Genomic DNA, 23,123 nt, shown 5'->3' with positions numbered 1-23,123 from the left:
GCACCATTCCTATATATTTTTCAAATGTTAGCTTAAATTTCCTTCTTTAGAGAACTCTTTGGCCAGGCTATGGGCTATGTGTCTTTATCTCCTTCTGGAACTATTCACAATCAAAAGAACTAGAAAATTTCTTGTTCATCACTCTATTCCCAGCTGGATTTGTTGGTGGAATGAATACATAGAATGAATACATGGAATGCCACACTATACGGTGTTGCCATATTTTGAATCTGGTGACTTGTAAAATTCAGAGTTTTTTTTTTTTTTTTGAACTTATTGTAGTGATTGAATCCATGGGGGCTTAACCATGGAGCCTCATCCCCAGCCTTTTTTGTTATGTTTTGATACAGGGTCTCACTAATTTGATGAGGCTGGCTTTGAACTTGTGATCCTCTGGCCTCAGCCTCCTAAACCGCTAGGATTACAGGCTTGTGCCACCACGCCCCACTAAGAGATCTTTTTAAAGCAAAATTCTAAGAGCTGGAAATGTAGCTCAGCGGTAGGGCGCTTGGCTGAGCATGTGTTAAGCTGTAGATTCAATCTCTAGTACTGCAAAGTAAAAAATAAAGGAAAACTAATAGGTCACACTTAAAGATGTAAATTCTGTTTTTTAGTAAGGAAAATCTAATTGCTAGCTGTACTTGGATGATTTCTCACTTCTGGCATTATTGCTTTGGAGAGAAAAATAATTCTTAATACAATATAGACAATGTCGCTGCGGGTATTTACTCAATAGCAAACATTTACTGATTTACTGTGTTTTGGGAAGCCGTGCTAGAGATTGGAGATACAAAGAAAAAAAACTGCTCCGAAGGAGGGCAGTCTAGTGGAGCTGCTTATTTAAAAAGCTGATAGGTTCTTGAAAACTGGGATCGTTGAACAATACTTTTCAATATCATCTTTTGCCCCAGTTCAGGTTTCATCCTTTCCTGCCTGAACCTTCCACACCTGTCCTCCCCAACTCCTTATCCTCCTATCCTGTATTCTTCATAGCATTTATTACTTTTTGAATACCCCATTTTTTTTTTCAGGGCTTTATCCCATGCCTGGAGCTCAGAAGAGGCCTAGAAAAACTTAAGATATAATAACCCACAGTACATATCCCTGCTTCAAGTCTTTCTCCATTCATTCATGTTCATTTTTATATGTGCTAGTATCATCGGAACCTGTCAGTATCTTATTGTCAGCTACGGTTTTTTTTAATTGTGTCTATACTTAAGTCACATTTTAGCTTGCCCATCAAAGGCTACTGCAAGCAGAAAAAACTTAAAAGCAGCTCGCCGACACGTCGTAGTTGTTCAATAAAAGTTCGGTGAACTTAAAGGTAAGATAACTGTGGACCCTAGTCTGTGGCGGAGCCAAAAAAATGTCCAGACCGATCTTTCAATCACTTTCATAAGGTTTGAGGGCGAAAAGCAAGAGCACTTGACAGGAAAGCGGCGGAAACGCTCAATAGCTATTTCCGGCGCTTGACTCCCCCTCAGGGGGGCAGCGTCCACCTCCTGGGCGAAGGAAAAGACTTCCGGCCTTCTGCTTTTTGTTATATGATGAGTCACGGCCAGACGTTCGGCCTCGAGTTTGAGAGGCAGAGTTCACAAAATATAACGCGAACGGGAGAAGACTTTGTATTTCAATCTATCCGCTTTCGCTTCACAGTTTTCTCACTAGGGGAATATTTTTCTGAGACGCGGAGCAGTACTTACTGCCTTAAAGCCGCTGTCGAATACGTCATAAACGCAGCGCAGGCGCCCTTTTCCCGTCGTCCTCCGCGTCACTCGGCCTCCTCTCTGTCGCCCCGCCCACGTTAGGCTTCGAAATGCTCTCTGGGTGCTCCGAGAATCCAGCCGGGTCCCTTTGGTTCCTTTCCTTCCCTGTTACCATTGGTTGTTCCCATGAGCGTAACTGCCTTCTTGTCTCGTGATTGGCTAACGTCAGTAGCGTCACCGCGTCCAGAGGGGCGGGGGATGAGAGAAGTCAGCGTGAGAGAGACCGAGTTGGGGGAGGGGTTCAGGCCTGTCCTCCCCTGTGGCTGCGGCAGCATCAGCGCCGGCCGCGGCCGCCGCCTCTGGAACGCGGAGGAGGAGGAGGAGGAGCGGCTGGAGTAGGAGGAGGGGGTGGGCCCTGGGGAGCGGGATGCCCATCACTACGGCTTGGTGGTGAATGCTGAGGAGAGTCGCGGTTGCTGCAGTCTGTGCCACCGGGAGGAAGTTGTGTGAGGCCGGGCGGGAGCTCGCGGCGCTGTGGAGAATCGGAGCGCGGGGTCGGTGTGAAGACTCTACCAGACCTTTTCCTACTGTGACCATGCCCGGAAGGAACAAGGCGAAGTCCACCTGCAGCTGCCCTGAACTGCAACCCAATGGACAGGATTTGGGCGAGAGCGGCCGGGTTGCCCGTCTAGGAGCGGATGAATCCGAGGAGGAGGGACGGAGGGGGTCTCTCAGTAATGCCGGAGACCCTGAGATCATCAAGTCTCCCAGCGACCCCAAGCAATACCGGTGAGGGAGGAGGTTTGATGGGGAGAACAGGGTGCGGGCCTGTGTTGGCGCCGCCGTCACTTCTTTCTCTCTCTGTCTCTGTGTGAGAGTGTGTGTGTGTATGTGTGTGTCTGTCTCTCTGTGTGTGTCTCTCTCTCTCTCCCTCCCTCCCTCCCTCCCTCTCTCCCTCTCTCCCTCTCTCTTTCTCTTTCTCGGGGTAACAGGGCATACTTCTCCCCGCAAGGGCTTCCTTGAGTGGAGGGGGCAAGGGCAATTAGGGCCTGCGGGGTGGTATCAGCTGGGTAAGTGAGAAATCTTAGGTTCCATAGCGAATCAGCGTGTCAGAATGGAAAGAGCTGTTTGAGTAATTTTGACGTTCACTAAAGCCAGAATGGAGGAAGGCGGGTTGGGCGGTAAGGGGGTTTTGGTACTCTGTTGGAAGGAAAGATGGATAGAGTTGGAGAATCTTAATTTTGGAGGAGAGGATAGTTAAGGGGAGATACCGCTAACCAGAAACATTTGAGAGGTGAGTGAGAGGTAAAAGTAGGGGGCAAAAGTTATAAGAGGATGGGTTGGCTTCAGTAAAGAACTTTGCATCATAGTTGGCCTAAGATGAAATGACTGACTTTTTCCACATGGGTCGTTCTTCAGAACTAGAATCGTTGGGAGACCTCTTCCAAAAATACATTGGAGAGTTACTTGTTCCTCAGTTGATTGAGAGGTAGTCTTCTAATCCTGAAATTCTCTACTTTTGGTTTATGCAGAGCCCTCTAAACATCTTTAATAAATGGTGACTTAATCTCTGTCTATTTCCTTTAGAGCTAGTTTATTTCATAGAATATCATGACTGTGATGTATTTTAAAGAGTTCATATTGTCCAACACCTTCGTTTTACAGGTTGAGGACATTGAGACCCAGAGAGTTTGCTTCTTGCTCAGAATGACACAGCTAAATGATATCAGACTGGTATGAAAATCCAGGCCTTCTGACACCAAATCCATTGTGCACCATTTGCTGGTTTTTTAAAAAATAAAGTTTTTACTCATGTTGAGTTGAAAGCTGAAAGATTCTAGGTCCAAATATATTATAGTGTTAGAGCAGGAGCAGGAAAGAAGCCTAGAGTTAACATTTCACCACCCCCATTTCACAGGTGACTGAAACTGAGGTGTAGAAAGATATGACTTAGCCCCAAGATTAAGACCAGTCCATTTTCTCTCTTCACTCCAGGTCTGGAGATTAATCACATACAACTCTCTGTATTATTTTTTCCCAGGCTGCCATCCTTTAAGATGTACAAGATTTTGTCTTTTTCTCATGAAATATGTGCTTGTATTAGGAATATGTAAATTAAAAGTTGCTTAGTTTTTGTCTTTCAGGTTAAAATTTCAATAATGGCTTCAGGGTTTCTATATAAGGTTACATAATAATAGCTAATGTTCATGGAATAGACACAGTGTATCAAACTCTGTTGTAACTGCTTTAGGTATATTATTTAATAACCTTATGTTCCACAAATTGATTTGATAAATAATATTAAATCCTACTATGTGCCAGGTACCAGGCCAACTTTAATCTTTTTTGATACTTAGTCAGATACAATGCAGTACACAACATTTTATTCTGGGTGATATACAAAGATGATTAAGACATTCCCTTCTTTCAGGGAGCTTACAATGTAGTAGAGAAATACAGACACATAAAATTAGGTCACTTAAAAGTTTTATAGAAGCCATAATGGAAACATGTGCCAGGTAGACCAGGGAATGAAGTAAGGAGTGATAAATTCCAAGTGGAGAGAGAAGCAAGACTTAAAAGGGGAGATAAGACTTAACAGGTGAACTTTCAATAAATTATTTCCTTTCTGTTTCTATGTGACCTTTAAATCATTGTCTTTCTTAGTGTTTCAGTTTTCATATTTTAAAATGAAGTTTGAGTACAGCAACTTTTCAATAACTTTGCCTTTCAAAAGAGCCCGTCTATCCACTTTACCTGTTTTACACACTAGAGTGTCAATTAGACTTTTAAAGAAAAGATTCTGTTACTTTGAAGGTAGAAGGTCTCAGGATAAGTGATCTCTAAAGATTTATACAACTTACAGGTAAATTCTGCAATATTTTGTAACCAAAAATACATGAGGCATCTGCAGACTAGAGAGCTAAATTATCCTTCTAAGAGTTGCTCAGATATTATCTATGTGAAGCCTTTTCAGGCAGAATTAATTCCCCTTTCCATTGCATTTTTGTAGAACTTTGTACATTATCCATTATAGTATACAGCTATCATAATTATATGCCTTTTGAATGTGTAAATAAGCACCAGAGGAAGACCTGTTTAAAGGAACATTATGGTAAAATAATGCCTTGAAAGATTTACCAGTCTGTATTTATTAAGTAATAGCCTGCAGAATTTTACTCTTCTATTTATATAATTTGTGTTCACCTTTTTTGAAATGTTGACTGTATCTCCAGGACACTTGTTATGTTTTTTAGGGAGCTGAATAAATGTCGGGTAAGTGTTAATTCTCTTTTCTTCTGGAAGGATTAAGGAACTCCAGGTTGTGAACTATTACTCCAGTTTTTTTTTGGTTTAGAGTGGAAATTCAGGATTAGTAGTAGACATTCTAAATACTAAATTATTTTAATCATAAAGTGCACTTAATGTTAGGAAGTTTGGATTGACTAAAATAAGTATAAAACACTTTCCATGTTTAATCTGTCTGTAAAATGACCTGTATTTCTGTGGTGGAAGGGAGAAAAACAAATGAACAGGTATGTAAGCTCCTGGAGGGCAAGCCTTTCTATTTTAAAATTTGGTCAGACTGTTACAAGTTAGGAGATGGTTATTTTAATAAATTCTCAACATACTAAATGGAATCATGAATACATGCTGAATAAGGTACTGCCTATTTCTGAGAATTTGTTGTTTACTATTATATGTTGATGAACAGAAAGAGGAGCACAGTTCAAGTGAGCAGAACAACTGCATTGAGAACATTAATATCTGCTGATTTCAGTAATGGGGTGGTTCACTTCTGAGCAGAAACTGTAGGTAAATCTAAGGTATTGACAGCTATATATCAGGAAATAAAAGAACATTTTCTTTTGTATTGGATGGGAAGAATATAGGTTTATCTATTGATCTTTTCAATAAAACCCTTGGAATAATTATGTTTCATTTTCATTTGTGTACATATACACATTAATGATGTTATCATTGAATCTTAGAGTTACAAAGAAATCATTATATATTTGACATTTATATAAATTCTAGGAGCTTGGCAACATTCACCTCCTTTGTCTGAAACCCGAATCCAAGTCTTTTGCATCCCTTTAGTTTTAGAGCAGCAAGCTAGGGATACTTATGAAATTCAAGCTCATTTAACAATATGAATACTTTAAAGGTTGAAATACATTCAGTCTTCTGAATACTAGTATGACTTTAATAAATATCTTTTGACTCATTCCTTAGACTAATTTCTTTAATGAGGGCTGTTGTGTTGTTAAGAGTAGAAAGAATTATATTGTTTCTGTGTTAAAAAAAAAAACTTTTTTTTTTTTTTTTTTAATAAGGTTACCATTAAAAAGCTCTCTCTCCTTTTGAAGATGATGATGGTGAGTCTTCTTTCTGCCTTCAAGGAACAGTGGTATCTGCAGTGATAGAATCAGGGAGCAGATAATGAAACTGAAATGTGTTGTTAATTCTGATAGTTGTTAGGGAGATACACACACACATATGTTTATAAAGTCATTTTTGTATCTGGTTTCCTGTCTAGTAGTTTTGTGACTTTGAGCAAGCTAACTCATCTCTTCAATGCTTGGACACAGGAGAGGAACCCATAAACAGTTGAAATTGAAAGGAATCATTCAGGAAGCAAAAAGAAATTAAATGGCAATGGCCTTGAAGCCAGTAGAGGGAGAATACTTGAATCAAGGAGTGATAATAGTTATATAATACTAAGAGGTTAAGAATTAAAAACAGTTCTTCTTAGGGGCTGTGGGTCAATGATAGGATGCTTACTTAGCATATATGAGGCACTGGGTTTGATTCTCAGCACAGCATATTATTTATAAAGGCCCATTGACAAATAAAAAATATTAAAAAAAAAACAGAACCCAATAAATTATTCCTGGTGAAAGCAGCTTCAAAAGAGTGGTATAAAGGCAGAAGCTAGGTTGTAGTGAGATAAGGAATGGATGGAAAACATGAACTTTTAGAGTGTGAAGTAGACATTTTTCAGGTTTGATTTTAAAGTGAAAAGGGATAGTTTTTTCATGGTGGAATAAATATAGTGTGTTTATTGTCTGAGGAACAAAAGCACTGATAGGAGAAGTTGAAGATAAAGAAGATAGTAGATGGAACATTGACTTTCCATAGTAGTGAGGTGACAGGATCAAGAATATATATGGAGGGATTGGTTTTAGAAGGAGGAGAAAATCTTGAAGGGTTGGTGGAATTTGCCTGTAATCCCAGCTACTTGGGGAGGTTGGGGCAGGAAGATTACAAGTTCCAAGTCAGGTTTGGTAATTTAGTGAGACCCTGTCTGGGTTTAATCTTAAGTACTGAAGTGGGGGGTGGGGAAGGAAAGTAGTGGGAGGTATGGAAGTTGTGGAAGTTTGAAAAAGCTTATGTAGAGAAGTATAATGTGGGGTATACTTGGTAAATACCTTGAAAGACTATGGGTTCCTGAGCATGAAAATGACATAAGTAATAAAGTGGGTGTGGTGGTGTGCACCTGTAATTTCAGTGTTCTTAAAATTAATCTGAAGATAGAAGCTTGGATTCATTGAATCCTCCAAGTATGGCTTAAGAGACAATTATTGCGTGTTGAAGGGTGTGCACTGACAAATAGTATGGTACTAGTCTTTCTTTAATTGAAATGTTCCTCTCTTTTTTTCTTTCCCCTTATTAACTCAATTTAACAAATGCTTACTAGGTTAAAAATGCTTGAGTATGGAGATGATGTCCGTTTTATTCATTACAGTGACCAGCACATTGTAGGTTCTCAAATATAGTTTGTAAAATATATAAATGCACAGATATTACATGTCAGGCATATTCTTGGAACTCTTAAGGATATTTTGCTAGAAATTTTTAGACTTAATTTGTATTCTGGCGAGGTTTTAAAAATAATGACCTGGGCTGGGTTATAGCTCAGTAGTAGAGCACTTGCCTCGAACATGTGAGGCACTGGGTTCAATCTCAGCCCCACATAAAAGAAAGTAAATAAAATAAAGGTATTGTGTCTATCTACAATTAAATATGTGTGTGTGTGTTTGTGTGTATAAAATGACTAATAAAGGAAATTATTTAAAAAAGAAGAAAAAGAATGACCTGATTTTTCAGAGTAAACAAGTACAAATAAGCAAGTTATAAAAGAAGAAAAAGAAATTATGCCAATGGTAATAACACACACAGTGATACTCTAGTGTATTAATTCATATGTAGGCTTGTACTTGGCACAAAGCGAGCCCTTAAATGTTAGCAACTTTTTTTATTTATATGTGGTGCTGAGAATTGAATCCAGTGCCTCACGCATTTTAGGCAAGCCCTCTACCATTGAGCCACAACCCCAGCCTGTTAGTTACTGTTGTTATGTTTACACTTATTAAATGTTTTTATAAGGCTATTTAAAAAATTTTTTTAGTTGTAGATGGACTTAATACCTTTATTTTGTTTATTTTTATGTGGTGCTGAGGATTGAACCCAGTGCTTCACTTATGCTAGGCAAGAGCTCCATCACTGAGCCACAACCCCAGCCCCATATAAGACTATTCTTGGCTGCGTTTTTTTGTAACAATTTTATTTTCTGTTGGTTGTATAAAATTAAGTTATGAGCTGGGGATGTAGCTCAGTGTTGGAGTGCTTCCCTAGCATGTACAAGGTTCTGAATTGAATCAACTCAGTGCCATACACAATCAAAAGTAAGTTATGAGCTGGGTGTAGTGGTGTGCACCTGTAATTCCAGCAACTTGGGATGCTGAGGCAGGAGGACTGCAAGTTTGAGGCCAGCCTCAATAATTTAGTGAGACCCTAAGCAATTTAATAAAAAGGGCCCCTGGATTCAATCCGTAGTACAAAGAAAAAAGTTTCGATAGTTTTACAATGAAAAGAATGTATAACTATATTTAAAGATAGGTACTTATTATTTAAAAAAGAAGAAAAAGAATGACCTGGTACTTTATGTATTGACACAGAAAAGCATTTAATAATGTTTTGTTGAATGACAATGGCAGAACAAAATATATTGTGCAATTTAGCTTTTAAAAGGAAGAAAGTCCATAAAAACAACACCCTCATAAGCGTTTCATGTAGACTTAACGACTACATAATTTTAATATTTTATTTCCTATGCGTTTTTAATTGATATATACTTGGGCCAGGGGTGGGGGCAGGGAGGGATGTAGTTTGGTTATAGAGCATGTGTTTTGTTTGCATGGATGAGGCACTGGGTTTGATCCCCAACACTGCAAAAATAAACAAAAATATATAATTTACATAGTTTGAAATGTTATTTAACAATGTTATGGACATTTTCTTATTAGATGTTTTCTAGTATGTTTTATTTCTGACATAACTTAATTATTACTGTTTTACTGGATCTTAAGATTGTTAAATTTTCATTATCGGGCTGGGGTTGTGGCTCAGCGGTAGAGCGCTCACCTAGCATGTGTGATGCACTGGGTTCGATCCTCAGCAGCACATAAAAACAAACAAAATAAAGGTATTGTGTACAACTAAATAAATATTTTAAAAAATTTATTATCTCAAATGACTGTTTATTCCCAAATGTATTCTGTGGGTGTGGACCCAGTGTTTTTTTTTTGGTACCAGAGATTGGGGCTAGAGGCACTTAACTTTGAGCTACATTCCCAGCCTACCTGCCCCCGCTTTTTTTAAAAAATACTTTTTTTTAATATATTTAATGCTGAGTATCCAACCCAGTGCCTCATGTGTGCTAAGCAAGAGCTATACCACTGAGCTACAACCCCAGGCCCCAGCCCTAGCCCTTTTGATTTTTTTTTATTTTGAGACAGGGTCTCACTAATTTGCTTAAAATTGCTAAGTTGCTTAGCAATTGCTAAGTTGCTGAGGCTGGCTTTGAATTTGAGATCCTCCTGTCTCATTCTCCTGTTTACAGGCGTGCACAACCACGCCTAGCTTGGGCCCAGTCTGTGTTTGATAGATATATATGGAAACCCCTAGTGATGTAATATGCTTCTAGGATATTCTCTAGTTGTAAGATCTGGCAGACAAAAACATAATGTATTATGGGACCTCCACACTGATAGAGGATTTATATTCATGTAGTTTGTTAGAATGAAACCAAACATTAAGGCTGTCCAAATCAAAGGAAATTTAGTAGATTATAGTATATTTTTAGTTTTCCATGGTTAGGCCAGAATTGCACTCTTTTTTTAAAAAATATATTTATTTATTTTTATGTAGTGCTGAGGATTGAACCCAGTGCCTCACACATATAAAGCAAGTGCTCTACCACTAAACTACAACCTTAGCCCCAGAATTGCACTGTTTTTTTAGAAGGGTTGGAAGCCGACTATAGTTTGGCAAGTTCACTCATTCTCCAGGTAGGCTTTTTGACAGATTCTATATTTTTTATTACCACCGCCAACAATAATCTACCAGAAAAAGCTCATATTTGTTGAGTCCATTCTGTGTACCAGGTACTGTTCTAAGGAGCTTACATAGATTATCTCATTTGTTCTTCATACTAATCATATTAGGGGGTACTGAATTACATGATAGCTTAAATGCTATTCTATGAAAATACATTACTGAGTAGTAATTAGAATGAATTGGATTTTTTCATTTGGTTCTTTATAAGCAAGGTAAACAGATAAGGTAGAAGGTACTATTTTTGGCTCTTAACTTTCTGGCTTCATCTTCATCTTCTGTTATACTGTTTTGGTTGGCACATTTTCTTGTTTTTGGTTATGTTTGACTTGTGTACTCCTGTGAATCACTTCTGACAGACACTTTTCATTCAGTCTTGGCCTTCTAGCATTTATTGAGTAACAATTTTATATGTCCCTGTAACCATATTTTTCAAGCTATTTTATATTTTTGTGATTTTTACTTTTCTTTTACCTTTATTCTGAAAATTTTGAAGGGGGGAGGGACTTTTGTCTTTTTGAGCCTTTGTGTACCTTCTCTTCTGTTGTTAATAAATGAACTGTTTATATGCCTAAGACCTTGTGCACTGGATTCCATCTCATCTTGCCTTCAATGTTCCATTAATTATTCCAGCAGTTGTTACTTTTCCATTCTATATCATCAGTTTTTACATTTTACTGGATCATTCCCAGGAGCATACAGATATGCTGAAATGGTTTCTATCCTGAGGAGAAAAGTATTTCTTTATTCTACATAGTCCTTGAATTATTTTCTTCCAGCTACTTATTTCCTGTTTCCAGTAAAGCCTATCTTAAAGAGTTGTCTGTACGTATTTGGAATTTGCAATTTATCTACTTTTATTATTTCTTTTTAAAATTTTTAGTTGTATGTGGACACAATACCTTTATTTATTTTCATGTGGTACTGAGTATCAAATGCTTTACGTCTGAGTCACAACCCCAGCCCCTACTCTCATTTCTTGATCTCGCTCAGAGTTGTCTTCTGTGACTGTTGTTGTGCCAAAATAACTGTGTTCAAGATCACCAATAATCTTTTGTTTCTCTAGTTCTCATGCTATCAGAATCATGTGACAGAGTGAACTATTCAAGAATGCACAAGAAAATAAACAGTATGTCAAATGGCAATGGAGGAAAAAAAAAAGACAAAAAAGGTGGCAAACTGAGTGATTGCTAGTTTTATACAGGGTGATATTTAAAGAATTAAAACTGGATAACATAGAGCAGGGGTGGACAGGGAAGAGAAGAGGTCTCAGAAATGAGATACTCCAAAATTTAGATGGATGTCTAATAATTTTATTGGCTTCCAGATCAACACTGTTCTTCCTGCCTTATTAACAGGCCCCTGCTTACTACTTGACCTCCATCGAAACTACATTGACCTCCATTGAACTGTCTAAAACGTGTATTCATTTCCTTCTTTATCTCCTTTGGCCTCATTGTTATTTAAGGATAAGCTATTTGATGTCTCTCAGGTCATTTTATTCTTGTTTCAGATTAATTTTTTTTTTCTTCTCAGATTCAGTTGAAGCTCTCTGTAGCTCTGTATATTGCACCCTCAAATTTCCTTCCTTTCTTTTCCAGTGTTAATCATTATCTGAAGTTTGCTAAATACCATTTTTATCTACATTTTAATACTGGGTATAAACATGCATTTATCTGTAAGCAGTATATAATTATTTTTGCATGTTTTAAGGCATTATAGAAATAGTATCACATTGGATGTCCCATAACAAGCTTTTTTTTTTTTTAAACATTTTTAAATTTTTATGTGGTACTAAGGATCGAACCCAGTGCCTCAGGCATGCCACGCGAGCGCTACCACTTGAGCCACATCCCCAGCCCCAACAAGCTTTTTTTGTTTAACATTGCTTTTGAGATTTATTCATTCTTAGTAATACTGTTTGTGTTAGCTGCTGTTTAATATTTTGTTGGATAAATAGATCATAATTTAGTTACCTGTTTTTCTGATTTTAGTCATTTAGGTTATTCCCAATTTCCACTATATTTTATCTTTTTGATTTTGCTTTTTTTTCTTTGATTAGTCTGTATTAAGTTGTTTCCATGCTTTGGAGGATTATCTGTGACTCTGCATACTTTGGGTTTATGTAGAGCATATACCTATAAGTGTAATGATATCAATAAGTAAAATTTCTCATCTTGAAATATATATACTCATACATTATTTATCAATAAGTAAAATTACTCATCTTTGAAGGATATACTCATTTGTATACTTATTGAATAGATGTTGCCAAAATGCTCTTCTAATTGGTTGCATTTTAAAAAATATTTATACCATTAGAGCATGAAAATTCCTGCTTCTTTCCATTCTGATTCTTGACATTAGATTTTTTATAAAGATTTCTCCTTTTATGACTCACCTGTTTTTAAATTGGGTGTTTTCATGAATTTGTGTCATCCTTGGCCCAGGGGCCTTGCTAATCTCTATTATCATTTCAATTTTAGTATATGTGCTGCCAAAGTGAGCACAAGATTTTTTTTTTAATGTTTTGTAACCAGGCATGGTGGTGCGTTCCTATAATCCCAGCTACTTGGGAGGCTGACACAAGAGGATAGGAAAGTTTGAAACCAAGCTGGCCACCTTGAAACCCTGTCTCAAAATTTTTAGAGGGCTGGGGATGCAGGTCAGTTGTAGAGTACACCTGGGTTTAGTGTTTAGTACCACAGGGGGTAAAAAATAATTCTTTATAAATTTTCATACCATTCCTTTGTTGGTTATAGGAATTGCAAGTATATATTCTTTTAAGTCTGTAACATCTTTTCCATTTGCTTATACCCTCTTAAAATTTAATTGGAGTTAGGATATTTACTTTATTATTTTCTTCTAAAAGTGTTAGAGTTTTGCTTTTTTATATGTAGGTGGGGACCTAATTTTATTAATGTTTTAAAAACATATGGACAATCAGTTATCTAAGCATAACTTTAAACAATCTTATTACCCTAGGATTACCATGATTTCTGTTTAAAAAAAAAAAATCCAGATAGGTTTTCTCATGTGTGAGAGAATCAAGGATATTATGTAGATACTTGTAACAAAACAAATTTCTACTAATTTTTAATGAAAACTTTATGAAGTTCAAAATAAAGTGCCATTTTGTGAAAATTATGGAATTATTTTTACTGTGATAACCTTTTGCTTTATTGGGGTTTAAAGTTGTTGTTCCCTGTCATCAAAATAGATTGCAAATATTAGTCCATTAATACTGATTTGTAATGAGATTTTTTTATATATTTCTTTGAAAGATCTTTCCCTACAGATAGGCACTGCTGACCTCAGTCCTTGAAAATATGACTATAATTGTTATGTCTGTAAGGATCAATGACACTACGGGTTCCGTTATCATGTAGTAGAATCAAATATTTTCTACAAAGTACTACTGATCAATAAGACGATGAATAACTATAGGCATTAAAACACCTCATGTTTTCAGAGGCTCTCTAAATTTGTTGAATTAAACCTTTTTTATACTCCACATATTTTTAGCAGCATCAATGGTAATACTTATTAGCAGATTACACTTTAAGCTGTGCTTCCCCCCCCCCATTCCCTTTGAATATAGTTCTCCATATAATACACTATGTAGTTGCTCACATTCTGAGGCTAATTCTCCTTAAATAAATAACAGCATTGGTAACATCTGTTGACATATCAAATGACAAAAATCTTAAAATCATTTGGCTTGCTTTTTTTTTTTTTAAATTTATAGTTGTAGATGGACAGAATGCCTTTATTTTATTTGTTTATTTTTATGTAGTGCTAGGATCAAACACAGTGCTAGGTAAGCGCTCTGCCACTGAACTACAGCCTTAGCCTGCCTTGCTTTTTTAATTCACTATTTATCTTGCCACAATGTCTTCAGCTATGAGTACTAGTTCTCACAGAAAGGTTAATAGTTTCATGCAGTTATTTCCTGGATGAATTTATTTGCTTGCTGCAAAAATGATCTAACTCCCCATTGGTAAATAGCTTCCATTTCTTGGTCTACAAATGAACCCTCAGAAACTGCCGTTCACTTTCATGTTTCTGAAGAAATTCTATAGTGATATAACACTTTGTTTTAAATTTTCTAATTATTTACTGTGACTTGGGAATATTATGATTAGTACTTAGTCTTAGACCTCATCATAACATGACACAATGTTTTGCCATATAGTTTGATGACAAAATCCACACTTCCCTCTGCCTTGAAAGGGACATTTGAATTCTACTTTTCTTTCTTTCTTTGGACATGATAATTATGTACTCATTTAAAAGAAAGTTGTAGTACATTGATACATGTGACACTCAAAATGCTGACCTCAAAATTTATATAAGTGCATTGCTACTATTTGTAGGGTATCAACAGCAGTACAAAGCGTGAGACTGCCACATAAGTTCTCTGTCACAACTACTAAACTCTTCCACTGTAGCATAAAAGCAGCCACACAGCATTCATATAAATAAGTGTGGCTATGTATGTTTCAACAAAACTTTATGAACATTGAAATTTGAGTTTCATGGATCTCAAATTATTCTAAAAACTAAAAGTATTTTCAAAAATGAAAAATGTGGCAGTGGTCTGTAATCCTAGTAACTGAGTGTGAGGCAGGAAAATCACAAGTTGTCTCAGCAACTTAACAAGGGCCTGTCTCAAAATTAGAAAGCGCTGGCGTTTATTCAGTGGTAGAAAACCCATGTTCAAACGCCATTATCCAACCACAACAAAAAAAGAAATGTAAAAATAATTGTTAATATGCTGACCGTAAATCATAATTTGACATCCTTTCCCTCCAATATGCAACTCTGTCATACATATGTTAGGTTTTGTATATATGAATGGATCATTTTTCAGGGCCTTTTAAAAAAAAATTTTGGCAGTACTGAGGATTGGACCCGCTGGCACTCTATCACTGAACTGTGTTCACAGCCCTTTTTTAAATTTTGAGAATCTTGCTAAATTGCCAAGGCTGGCCTCAAACTTGAAATCCTGCCTCAACCTCCCAAGTTGCTGTGATTATAGGTCTGCACCACTTCTTCTGGCTGAGGGATCTTTATTATGTTCCATTTTATTGATTTTTTTAAATTTTTTTAAAATACACAACAGCGGAATGCATTACAATTCTTATTACACATATGGAGCACAATTTTTCATATCTTTGAATATAAAGTATGTTCACGTCAATACATGTCTTTATACATGTACTTTGGGGTTTTTTTGCATTATAATTCTTATTACACATATATACCAAATTTTTCATATCTCTGTTTATATATAAAGTATGTTGACAACCAATTCGAGTCTTGGATAATGATGTCCATCACATTCCACTATCCTTGCTAATCCCCTGCCCCCTCTCTTTCCCTCCCACCCCTCTTCCCTATCTAGAATTTATCTAATCCTCCCATGCTCCCCTCCCTACCCCACTATTATTTCTTAAAAATTAATTTTGCAGAAAGGGCTTGTCAAATGTGAATGGACTAAAAAAAGTACCGTCTTACTATTTTATTTCATACAAATCTTAAGTTCTAGTTGATTATGTTGCTAAAATCAATAATTAATTTTTATTAACTGGGTATTTTATGATAAAATTTAGATATAACTTCCATCTCCTTTTTAAAATACATCCCAATTTTTTGATAAACTAATAATTAATATTTATAGTTTAAAAAATACTGTTCATACTGAGACATGTAAGTCTACTATAATTATATTTTATTTGTTGAACAACATTGTTTTCTCCAGAGTTAAATATTGCCTTATTTAAGAAATACTTTTATCAAAATATTCATATACTATACATTCAGTCTAGGATTTAGTATAATTATAGAGTTGTACACCTATCATCACAACTTTGGACAATTTCATTACCTCAGTAAGAAACCCTGTGCCCCTTGGCTGCCAGGATTGTTGATACTTCCATCCTGATCATAGCCAAAGGCAACCACAGATCTGTTTTCCATCTCTCCCGATTTCTCTCTCCTGAACATTTCATGTAAATGGAATCAAATTCATGTGATTATTTGTGATTGGATTCTTTAACTTAGATAATGTGTTCAAGGTATGAATATGTCATGTTTTATTTATGCGTTGTTCAGTTGATGGACATTTTTAGCCATTATGAATAATGCTACTATGAACATTGATGTAAAGATATTTGTGTGGTTATGTTTTTACTTCTGTTGGGTGTAGAAATAGGAGTAGACCCTATGGTAATTCTGTTTAGCCATTGAGGAGACCTGTCAAACTATTTTCCAAAGTGTGCCATTTTATATTCCTACTGGCAATGCATGAAGATTCCAATTTTTCTATAGTCTACCAACACTTATTATCTTATTGATTATAGCCCTCCTAGTGAGTGTGAAGTAGTATCTCCTTGTGGTTTTGATACACTTTTTCCTAGAGGCTAATGCTGTTGACCCATCTTTTCATGTGTTTATTGGCCATCATTGTATATATTTTTTTGGGGGAAAATGTCTGTTTAAATCCTTCATCTTTCATTTTTTATTGTAGTAATAGTTTTTGTTATGTTCTAGATACATGTCTCAAATAAATGATTGGCAAAATTTTCTCTTGCTGGTTCTTCTTTTCACTGTCATTTTGATGTCCTTTGAAGCATAAAGTTTTTTATTTTGATGATGTCTGGTTTTTCTTTTGTTGCTTGTGCTTTTTTTTTTTAGTACCAGGAATTGACCCAGGGATGCTTAAGACTGAGCTGTATCCTCAGCTCTTTTATTTTGAGGCAAGGTCTCACTAAGCTGCCTAGGGCCTTGTTATATTGCTGAAGCTGGCTTTGAACTTGCAATCCTCTTGCCTTAGGCTTTTAAGCTGCTGGGATTATAGGTGTGATCCACCATACCCAACACTATTTGCTTGTGCTTTTGGTAAAAATGTTTTATTTTTGTTTAGTGTCCTTTGTGATCTAACATTAATTCTGCTACAATTTTCTGCCAGAGCTTTTTTCCTCTGTGATCACCTCAGGCAGTAATGGAATGCGTTTTCTTCAGTCCTAAGAAATTTTCTTGGAGGAAAAGAAAATTTATTTATTTTGCAAATTCTTCCTTTCTATTTTCTTCTGCCACCCCATATCTATCTACCTATCTATATCTACATATCTTTTGGTCATTTGAAACTGTTATACAATATGGTGGATTGCTGGCTCAACATGGAGGTATTTTGCTATACCACCTCTAATTTTTTCCCTACTACTTCTATCCACAAAAGGAGTAACATCTGATTAGCGAGAATGGTGGAATGACCTAGGATTTCAACTTATTATGTTAATTTCTCCTCTTTAGGCTATAGGCAGCCAGTATTTTACATGTTTTTAGCAAGTGCAGTAAGCTAACTTGTAGGACAAGCTCTGCTTTTTGGTGAGTATAGTTTACTGGAAAATTTGAATTCACAGAGTGTTTAGCAAGCCCTTTTCAGACTACTACTAAGTCATATTCTTCAATCTAACTTTTGTCAAAGATAACACTGACGTTTTGATATTTATCTGTTTCTTATGTCTTCTATTTAATTCTAAAATCAAATGGGGAAAACAGGTACTTTTATTTTTTGTCTCAATAAAACATTATTTACTATTTTAAAATACATTTCATTGGCGTAAGTATATTTATAATGTTGTACAACCATCAGTACCATCCATCTCTAGAACCTTTCAACTAACCAAACTGAAACTTTGTACCCATTAAATAATAACTCCCAGCTGGGCATGGTGACATATACCTGTAGTCCCAGCTACTTGGGTGGCAGAGCAAAGCCATGAGGATAACTTGAGCCCAGGAGTTCGAGGTCAGCCTGGGCAACATAGTGAGACACCCCATCTCTTAAATAAACAAACAACACAATTTCCCCTTCTTCCCTCCCCCTCTGGCAGCTAACCTTTTATGAATTTTGACTACTGTAGGTAGTGGAATCATACAATATTTGTCATTTTTGTGTTTGACTTATTTCACTTACCATAATATCTTCAAGGCTTATCCACATAGCTTGTGTCAGAATTTACTTCTTTTTAAAGACAAATATTCTATTGTGTATACACCACATTTTGTTTGTTCACCCATCAATGGACATTTGATTTAATTCCCATGTTTTTTGACTTGTGAGTAATGCTATGAACATTGCTTTACAAATACCTGTTTCAGTCCCTGCTTTAGATTCTTCTGGGTGTATATCCAGAAGTAGAATTATTGTATCATATGGGAGACATGCTATTTTTTTTTTTAGTTTTCCCAGTGTATTAATATTGCTGTGTTAACAATCCACTTCAAAACTTACAAGCTCAGAGCAATGATGGTTTATTATTTCTTAGAATTCAGAGGAGTGACTGGCCAGTTTTTCTGCTCCTTTTACTGGTGCTTACGTGTGATAGCCTTCATTTGGTGGGTTGGTTGGTATAGGGTGACTAAGATGGCTTAAATTTCACTTCTAAGGCCTTGGTGAGACTGCTAAAGGATGGACCTCCTCTCTCTGCATGGTTTCTTAATCATAGTCTAACTTAAACTTTACATGGCAGCTGAGTCTCCGGAGTGAAGGCAGAAGGTACAAAGCACCTGAAGCCCTAGGCTTCAGATTCAGATCTTAACATTAATTTTATCACATCCCATAAGACAAAGCTTACAAAAACTAGCCCATAGTCAAGGTTTGGGAAGAATGAAACTCCAAGTCATGCTGGGAAGATTGACCAGGTTATGTTAGGAGCTACGTCCATAGGTGAGAAACACTGAGGGTAGGAAAGGGCTGCTATTTGCAAAGTGGACTTCTAGTGAGTCCTAAATGGCTTTTGTGTGTGTGTGTGTGTGTGTGTGTGTGTGTGTGTGTATGTGTGTGTGACAGAGAGAGAGAGAGAGAGAGAGAGAGAGAGAGACAGGGGATTGAACCAGGGCCTTGAATATACAAGGAAAGTGCTCTATCACTGAGTTACCCCCAGCTCTATTGAGTCCTAAATGGGTTGGCATGGTCTTTTCTGTTTTAACAAGTAGAGATGACATGAATTTCTGAAGCTTAATCATTTGCTGAAATTATATTGTACCATGCAGTTTGTTGCCCTTTTCCTCTCCTCCTTTCTCCTCATCCCACCTTTTCTTTTTTTCCCTCTACTTTCTCTGTCGCCTAATATGGATTTGATTTCTTTCATGCTTTGATGGGCAGAATAGTACTTAATACTTTACTGACTGCTTAAACTAGGTCTACAGGCTTTAAACTGCAAAGTTAGCTAACGTTCCAAACATGCCATATAGTAATTAATGATATAGAGTCCAGTCTTAAATTGTTAATTTCAGGCCTGGATAGTCAGTGCTAAATTTTTTAGGTTAAAAGAGGGTACTTCATAGGAATGTCATCCTCTCTCCCCATGTAGACCCCAAGTGTTTTTAGATTTAAATAGACAGTTTTTTGTTTTATTTTGTTTTGTTTTGCACTGGGGTTTGAACCTAGGGCCTCAGGCATGTTAGGTAAGCACTCTACCACTGAGCTAAGTCCCCAGCCCATGAAAACTGTTTTAAAATTTTAATAACCAAAAATGGATTCCTAACAAAATGTTGGTTTATTAAGAAATACATAAAAATGAGTGGCTAGGTGTTTTGTTATAAAGGAAATACTACCATATTCTTAATTCTGGACATAGTTCAGAATCTCTTTTAGTCTGTTTTGTCAGTACAGGAGTAGTGGGAGAATAAATGAAATCAAATTAATGAAGACAGGTTGAATTAGCTAGAAGAGAGAAGTTTTGTTAGACATTTTAGAAATATCCATGTACATATTTATGCCCATATGTATAAATACTTTATTACCAACATTGCTACAGTGAAAATTTTTGATATATTTTTGCTCAAGAGTGTGAATACTTCCATGAAAGACCTAGAAACAAAATTACTGGACTAGAAGTTAAGTACAGTTTATATTTTTTAAAAAGAAGATATGACTGTTTTTCCCTACCAAAAATGCTGTACCACTTGAGATTTATCAGCAGTGTGTGGAGAATACATTGTTCCTTGTCAATATTGGATAGCAATAATTTTTTGTATGTATTTAATATGTTGGATTAACAATGGTTTAATTTGATTATCTTGGATTCCTGGTGAGATTGAGCATCATTTTATTGATTGAATATCTTATATTTTTTTTTGAAATGTGATTATAAAAGGGAGATAAATCCATGTGTTCATTCTTTCATCTTGAGCCAGAGACCTTCTTCCATGTCTTTCTTTGCATGTTATTCTTCCCAGTTTCTGCTTGATTCTTTTCTTCTTCAAGACTTCCAGTGTACCTTGTTTCAGAAGCCTTCCTGACTGCTTTCTTTTTTCTAAAACATTCTGTGTTTACCTCTGTCAGTCTGCATTGTACTGATTTGATTGTCTAATTTACTGATCAGTGAGTACCTAAAGGACTATAGGATTGTAGTTTTTCTTCTCCTTTCTTTGGTGGATTGAATCCAAGTCCTTATGCATGTTAGACAAGCACTCTACTACTGAGCCACATTTCCCAGCCCCATTTTAAAAATTTTTATTCTAATATAGCATTAGTTTCTAATACATAAAGATGGGAGAGCAGTCTCTACTGGGCACCTAGTCATCAAACTGCCACAATAGTTTTATTAAACAATAATCAACATCCTGTGGTTATAGCAGTCATTGAATTTAATTTTCTTAGGGATGTAACAGTTTCTTAAGTCTAAAAAGTCAAATATAACATAGAAATACAACAGAGGTTAAGTTTTTGTGATTTTTGTTTTAATACTTAAGTTGGCGTCACCTGTATATTGAAGGATGTTTCTCTTAGGCTAGATCTTCAAGTAATGTAGAATGTTTACTTCTAAACTAAAAAATGGAAGAGGCTAAAATGGTGGGTGTGATGTGTGTGTTTAACTTCTAAAATGTGTTTTTTGAATATGTAAATATATAAATATAGTTTGGTTCAAAGTAAAGTGGGTCCCTTCATTTCCCTCCAGCTATTCAGAAACTGATTAGGTTTTGAAGTTTTCTCCCAGGTCAACCAATTTGGTTTACAAATGCAGGAGTTCCCCTTAACCATGGAGGATTCATTCTGTAGCCTCCAGTGGATGCTTGAACCCACAAATAGAACTGAACTTTATGTATATTATACATAAATACACAGTTTTCTTTAATAACTTTATTTACTTATTTTTATGTGGTGCTAAGGATCGAACCCAGTACCCCACACGTGCTAGGTGAGCACTCTACCTTGCTGAGCCTCCACCCAACCCTATGTACACAAATTTAATGTTTTTTTCCATCTTAACTCCTCCCCAGTCATTTATTATACATTATGACCATAACTTTTGCAGTTTTTAAAAATATTTTGTTTAGTTGTAGTTGGACACATACTTTTATTTTATTTTTATGTGGTGCTGAGGATAGAACTCAGTACCCGCACGTGCTAGGTGAGCGCTCTACCGCTGAGCCACAACCCCAGCCCATAACTTTTGCATTTTGATATGTGACAACAAAAGTTGTGTGGAATTATTTTTGCTTCTTCACATTTCATAAATAGATTTTTGCAAATCTCAGCATGCATGTATGTATGTATGTGTGTGTGTATGTATGTATGTATATATATATATATATATATATATATATATTTTTTTTTTTTTTTTTTAAATTTAGTTGAGAACTTTCACCTTCTCACTTAAAGGAAGTACTTTGTGGCTTCTCTTGCCATATCTGAATTATTAACATCATCACTCTTGTGTTTGGGGGACCACTGAGTAAATTAATGGTTACTTAAACATAAGCACTATGATCCTGCAGTAGACCATCTGATAAGCAAGACAGTTTACTAAGTGACTAATGGGTAGGTATTGTATACACAAAGGGATAATCACATCTTAGGCTGGACAATAGCAGGATGGTGTGATATTTAAGAACAATGTACCTTTTAAAATGTATGAATTAGGGATGGGGTTGTAGCTCAGTGGTAGAGCACTTGCCTAGCATGTGCGAGGCACTGTGTTCAGTTCTCAGCACCACACAAAAACAAATGTCCATCAACAACTAAAAAACATTTTAAAAATGTATTAATTAGTATTTTGGGATCATGATTGGGCAAATCAAACTGCAGATAAGTTGGGGGTGTGCACTCTAGTATTCATTTTTTGTGTATGTGTGCGTGTGTGTGCATGCATTTGTGCTTGACATTTTTTTCCTTAAATTTCACCAAGCTCATCGCTTGTGTTGGGCTTATGAATGAATGTCTGAATCAAAATATTTTATGATTTTTTTTCAGATACATCAAATTACGGAATGGCTTGCAGGCACTTTTGATTTCAGATCTAAGTAATATGGAAGGTAAAACAGGAAATGCAACAGATGATGAAGAGGAGGAAGAGGAGGAGGAGGAAGAAGGAGAAGAAGATGATGATGAAGAAGATGATGATGATGAAGATTCTGGGGCTGAGATAGAAGATGATGATGAAGAGGGTTTTGATGATGAAGGTGAATTTGATGATGATGAGCATGATGAAGTTGATCTTGATACAGAGGATAATGAGTTGGAAGAATTGGAAGAGAGGGCAGAAGCTAGAAAGAAAACCACTGAAAAACAGGTGTGAGTCATGTCTATTATTTTGTCCTTTTCAAATTTGGGAATTCTTTGGGATAACTTTTAAACTCATGCTTTATTTCTTACCACCAAAAAGGAAGTAAATGTTTTTCTTTTGAACTTCAGTAAATGTCTGTCCTGTATTCTATATAAGGATTATATTTTGAAAACATATTATACTGATTATAAAAGTAATGCTTGTTATAGAAACTAATGGAATATAAAGTTTTTATATTAAACCTGGGTTCTAATTCTGAATATCTGAGGTATTCTGAAAACAAAACAAAATTCTTAATAACCTTTCAGAGGTGATCAGTGGTAATATATGAATTTATGTGTATTTGTGTACCTTATATTTTTAAGAACAATTGCCAAGAGGTGAGGATCTGTATAATTCTTAGCCTGAGATAAAGGAATAAGAGTGTATTCTTGGA

General features: G+C 36.1%; 1 protein-coding gene, 1 long non-coding RNA gene and 1 other non-coding gene across 6 annotated transcripts in view; 1 reads left to right on the top strand and 2 right to left on the bottom strand.

The window, feature by feature from the left end:
* The window catches only part of LOC114100341 (uncharacterized), a 107,778-nt gene extending 105,967 nt beyond the window's left edge, over nt 1-1,811 (bottom strand). For all 3 annotated transcript variants that reach the window (XR_011708834.1, XR_011708835.1, XR_003584048.2), the window contains exon 1: nt 1,704-1,811. This is a non-coding gene — a long non-coding RNA (uncharacterized lncRNA). The remainder of the gene's footprint in view (nt 1-1,703) is intronic.
* A 278-nt stretch (nt 1,812-2,089) lies between these two features.
* The window catches only part of Nrdc (nardilysin convertase), an 87,973-nt gene continuing 66,939 nt past the window's right edge, over nt 2,090-23,123 (top strand). Inside the window, exons 1-2 of one of the 2 annotated variants that reach the window (XM_027944915.2) lie at nt 2,090-2,495; nt 22,375-22,693. In XM_027944915.2, coding sequence (XP_027800716.1) covers nt 2,161-2,495; nt 22,375-22,693 — 654 coding nt within the window. In that variant the 5' untranslated portion in view covers nt 2,090-2,160. The remainder of the gene's footprint in view (nt 2,496-22,374; nt 22,694-23,123) is intronic. The other variant, XM_027944916.2, reaches the window with a different exon arrangement.
* Nucleotides 12,514-12,616, bottom strand: LOC114100371 (U6 spliceosomal RNA). The gene has a single exon (XR_003584051.1). It is a non-coding gene; the product is annotated as a U6 spliceosomal RNA (small nuclear RNA).

Source organism: Marmota flaviventris, chromosome 10 (genome assembly GCF_047511675.1).
Source record: "Marmota flaviventris isolate mMarFla1 chromosome 10, mMarFla1.hap1, whole genome shotgun sequence".
Taxonomy (NCBI): Eukaryota; Metazoa; Chordata; class Mammalia; order Rodentia; family Sciuridae; genus Marmota; species Marmota flaviventris.
Note: the sequence above shows the minus strand (reverse complement) of the source record. Positions and strands in the feature narration are given on the sequence as shown.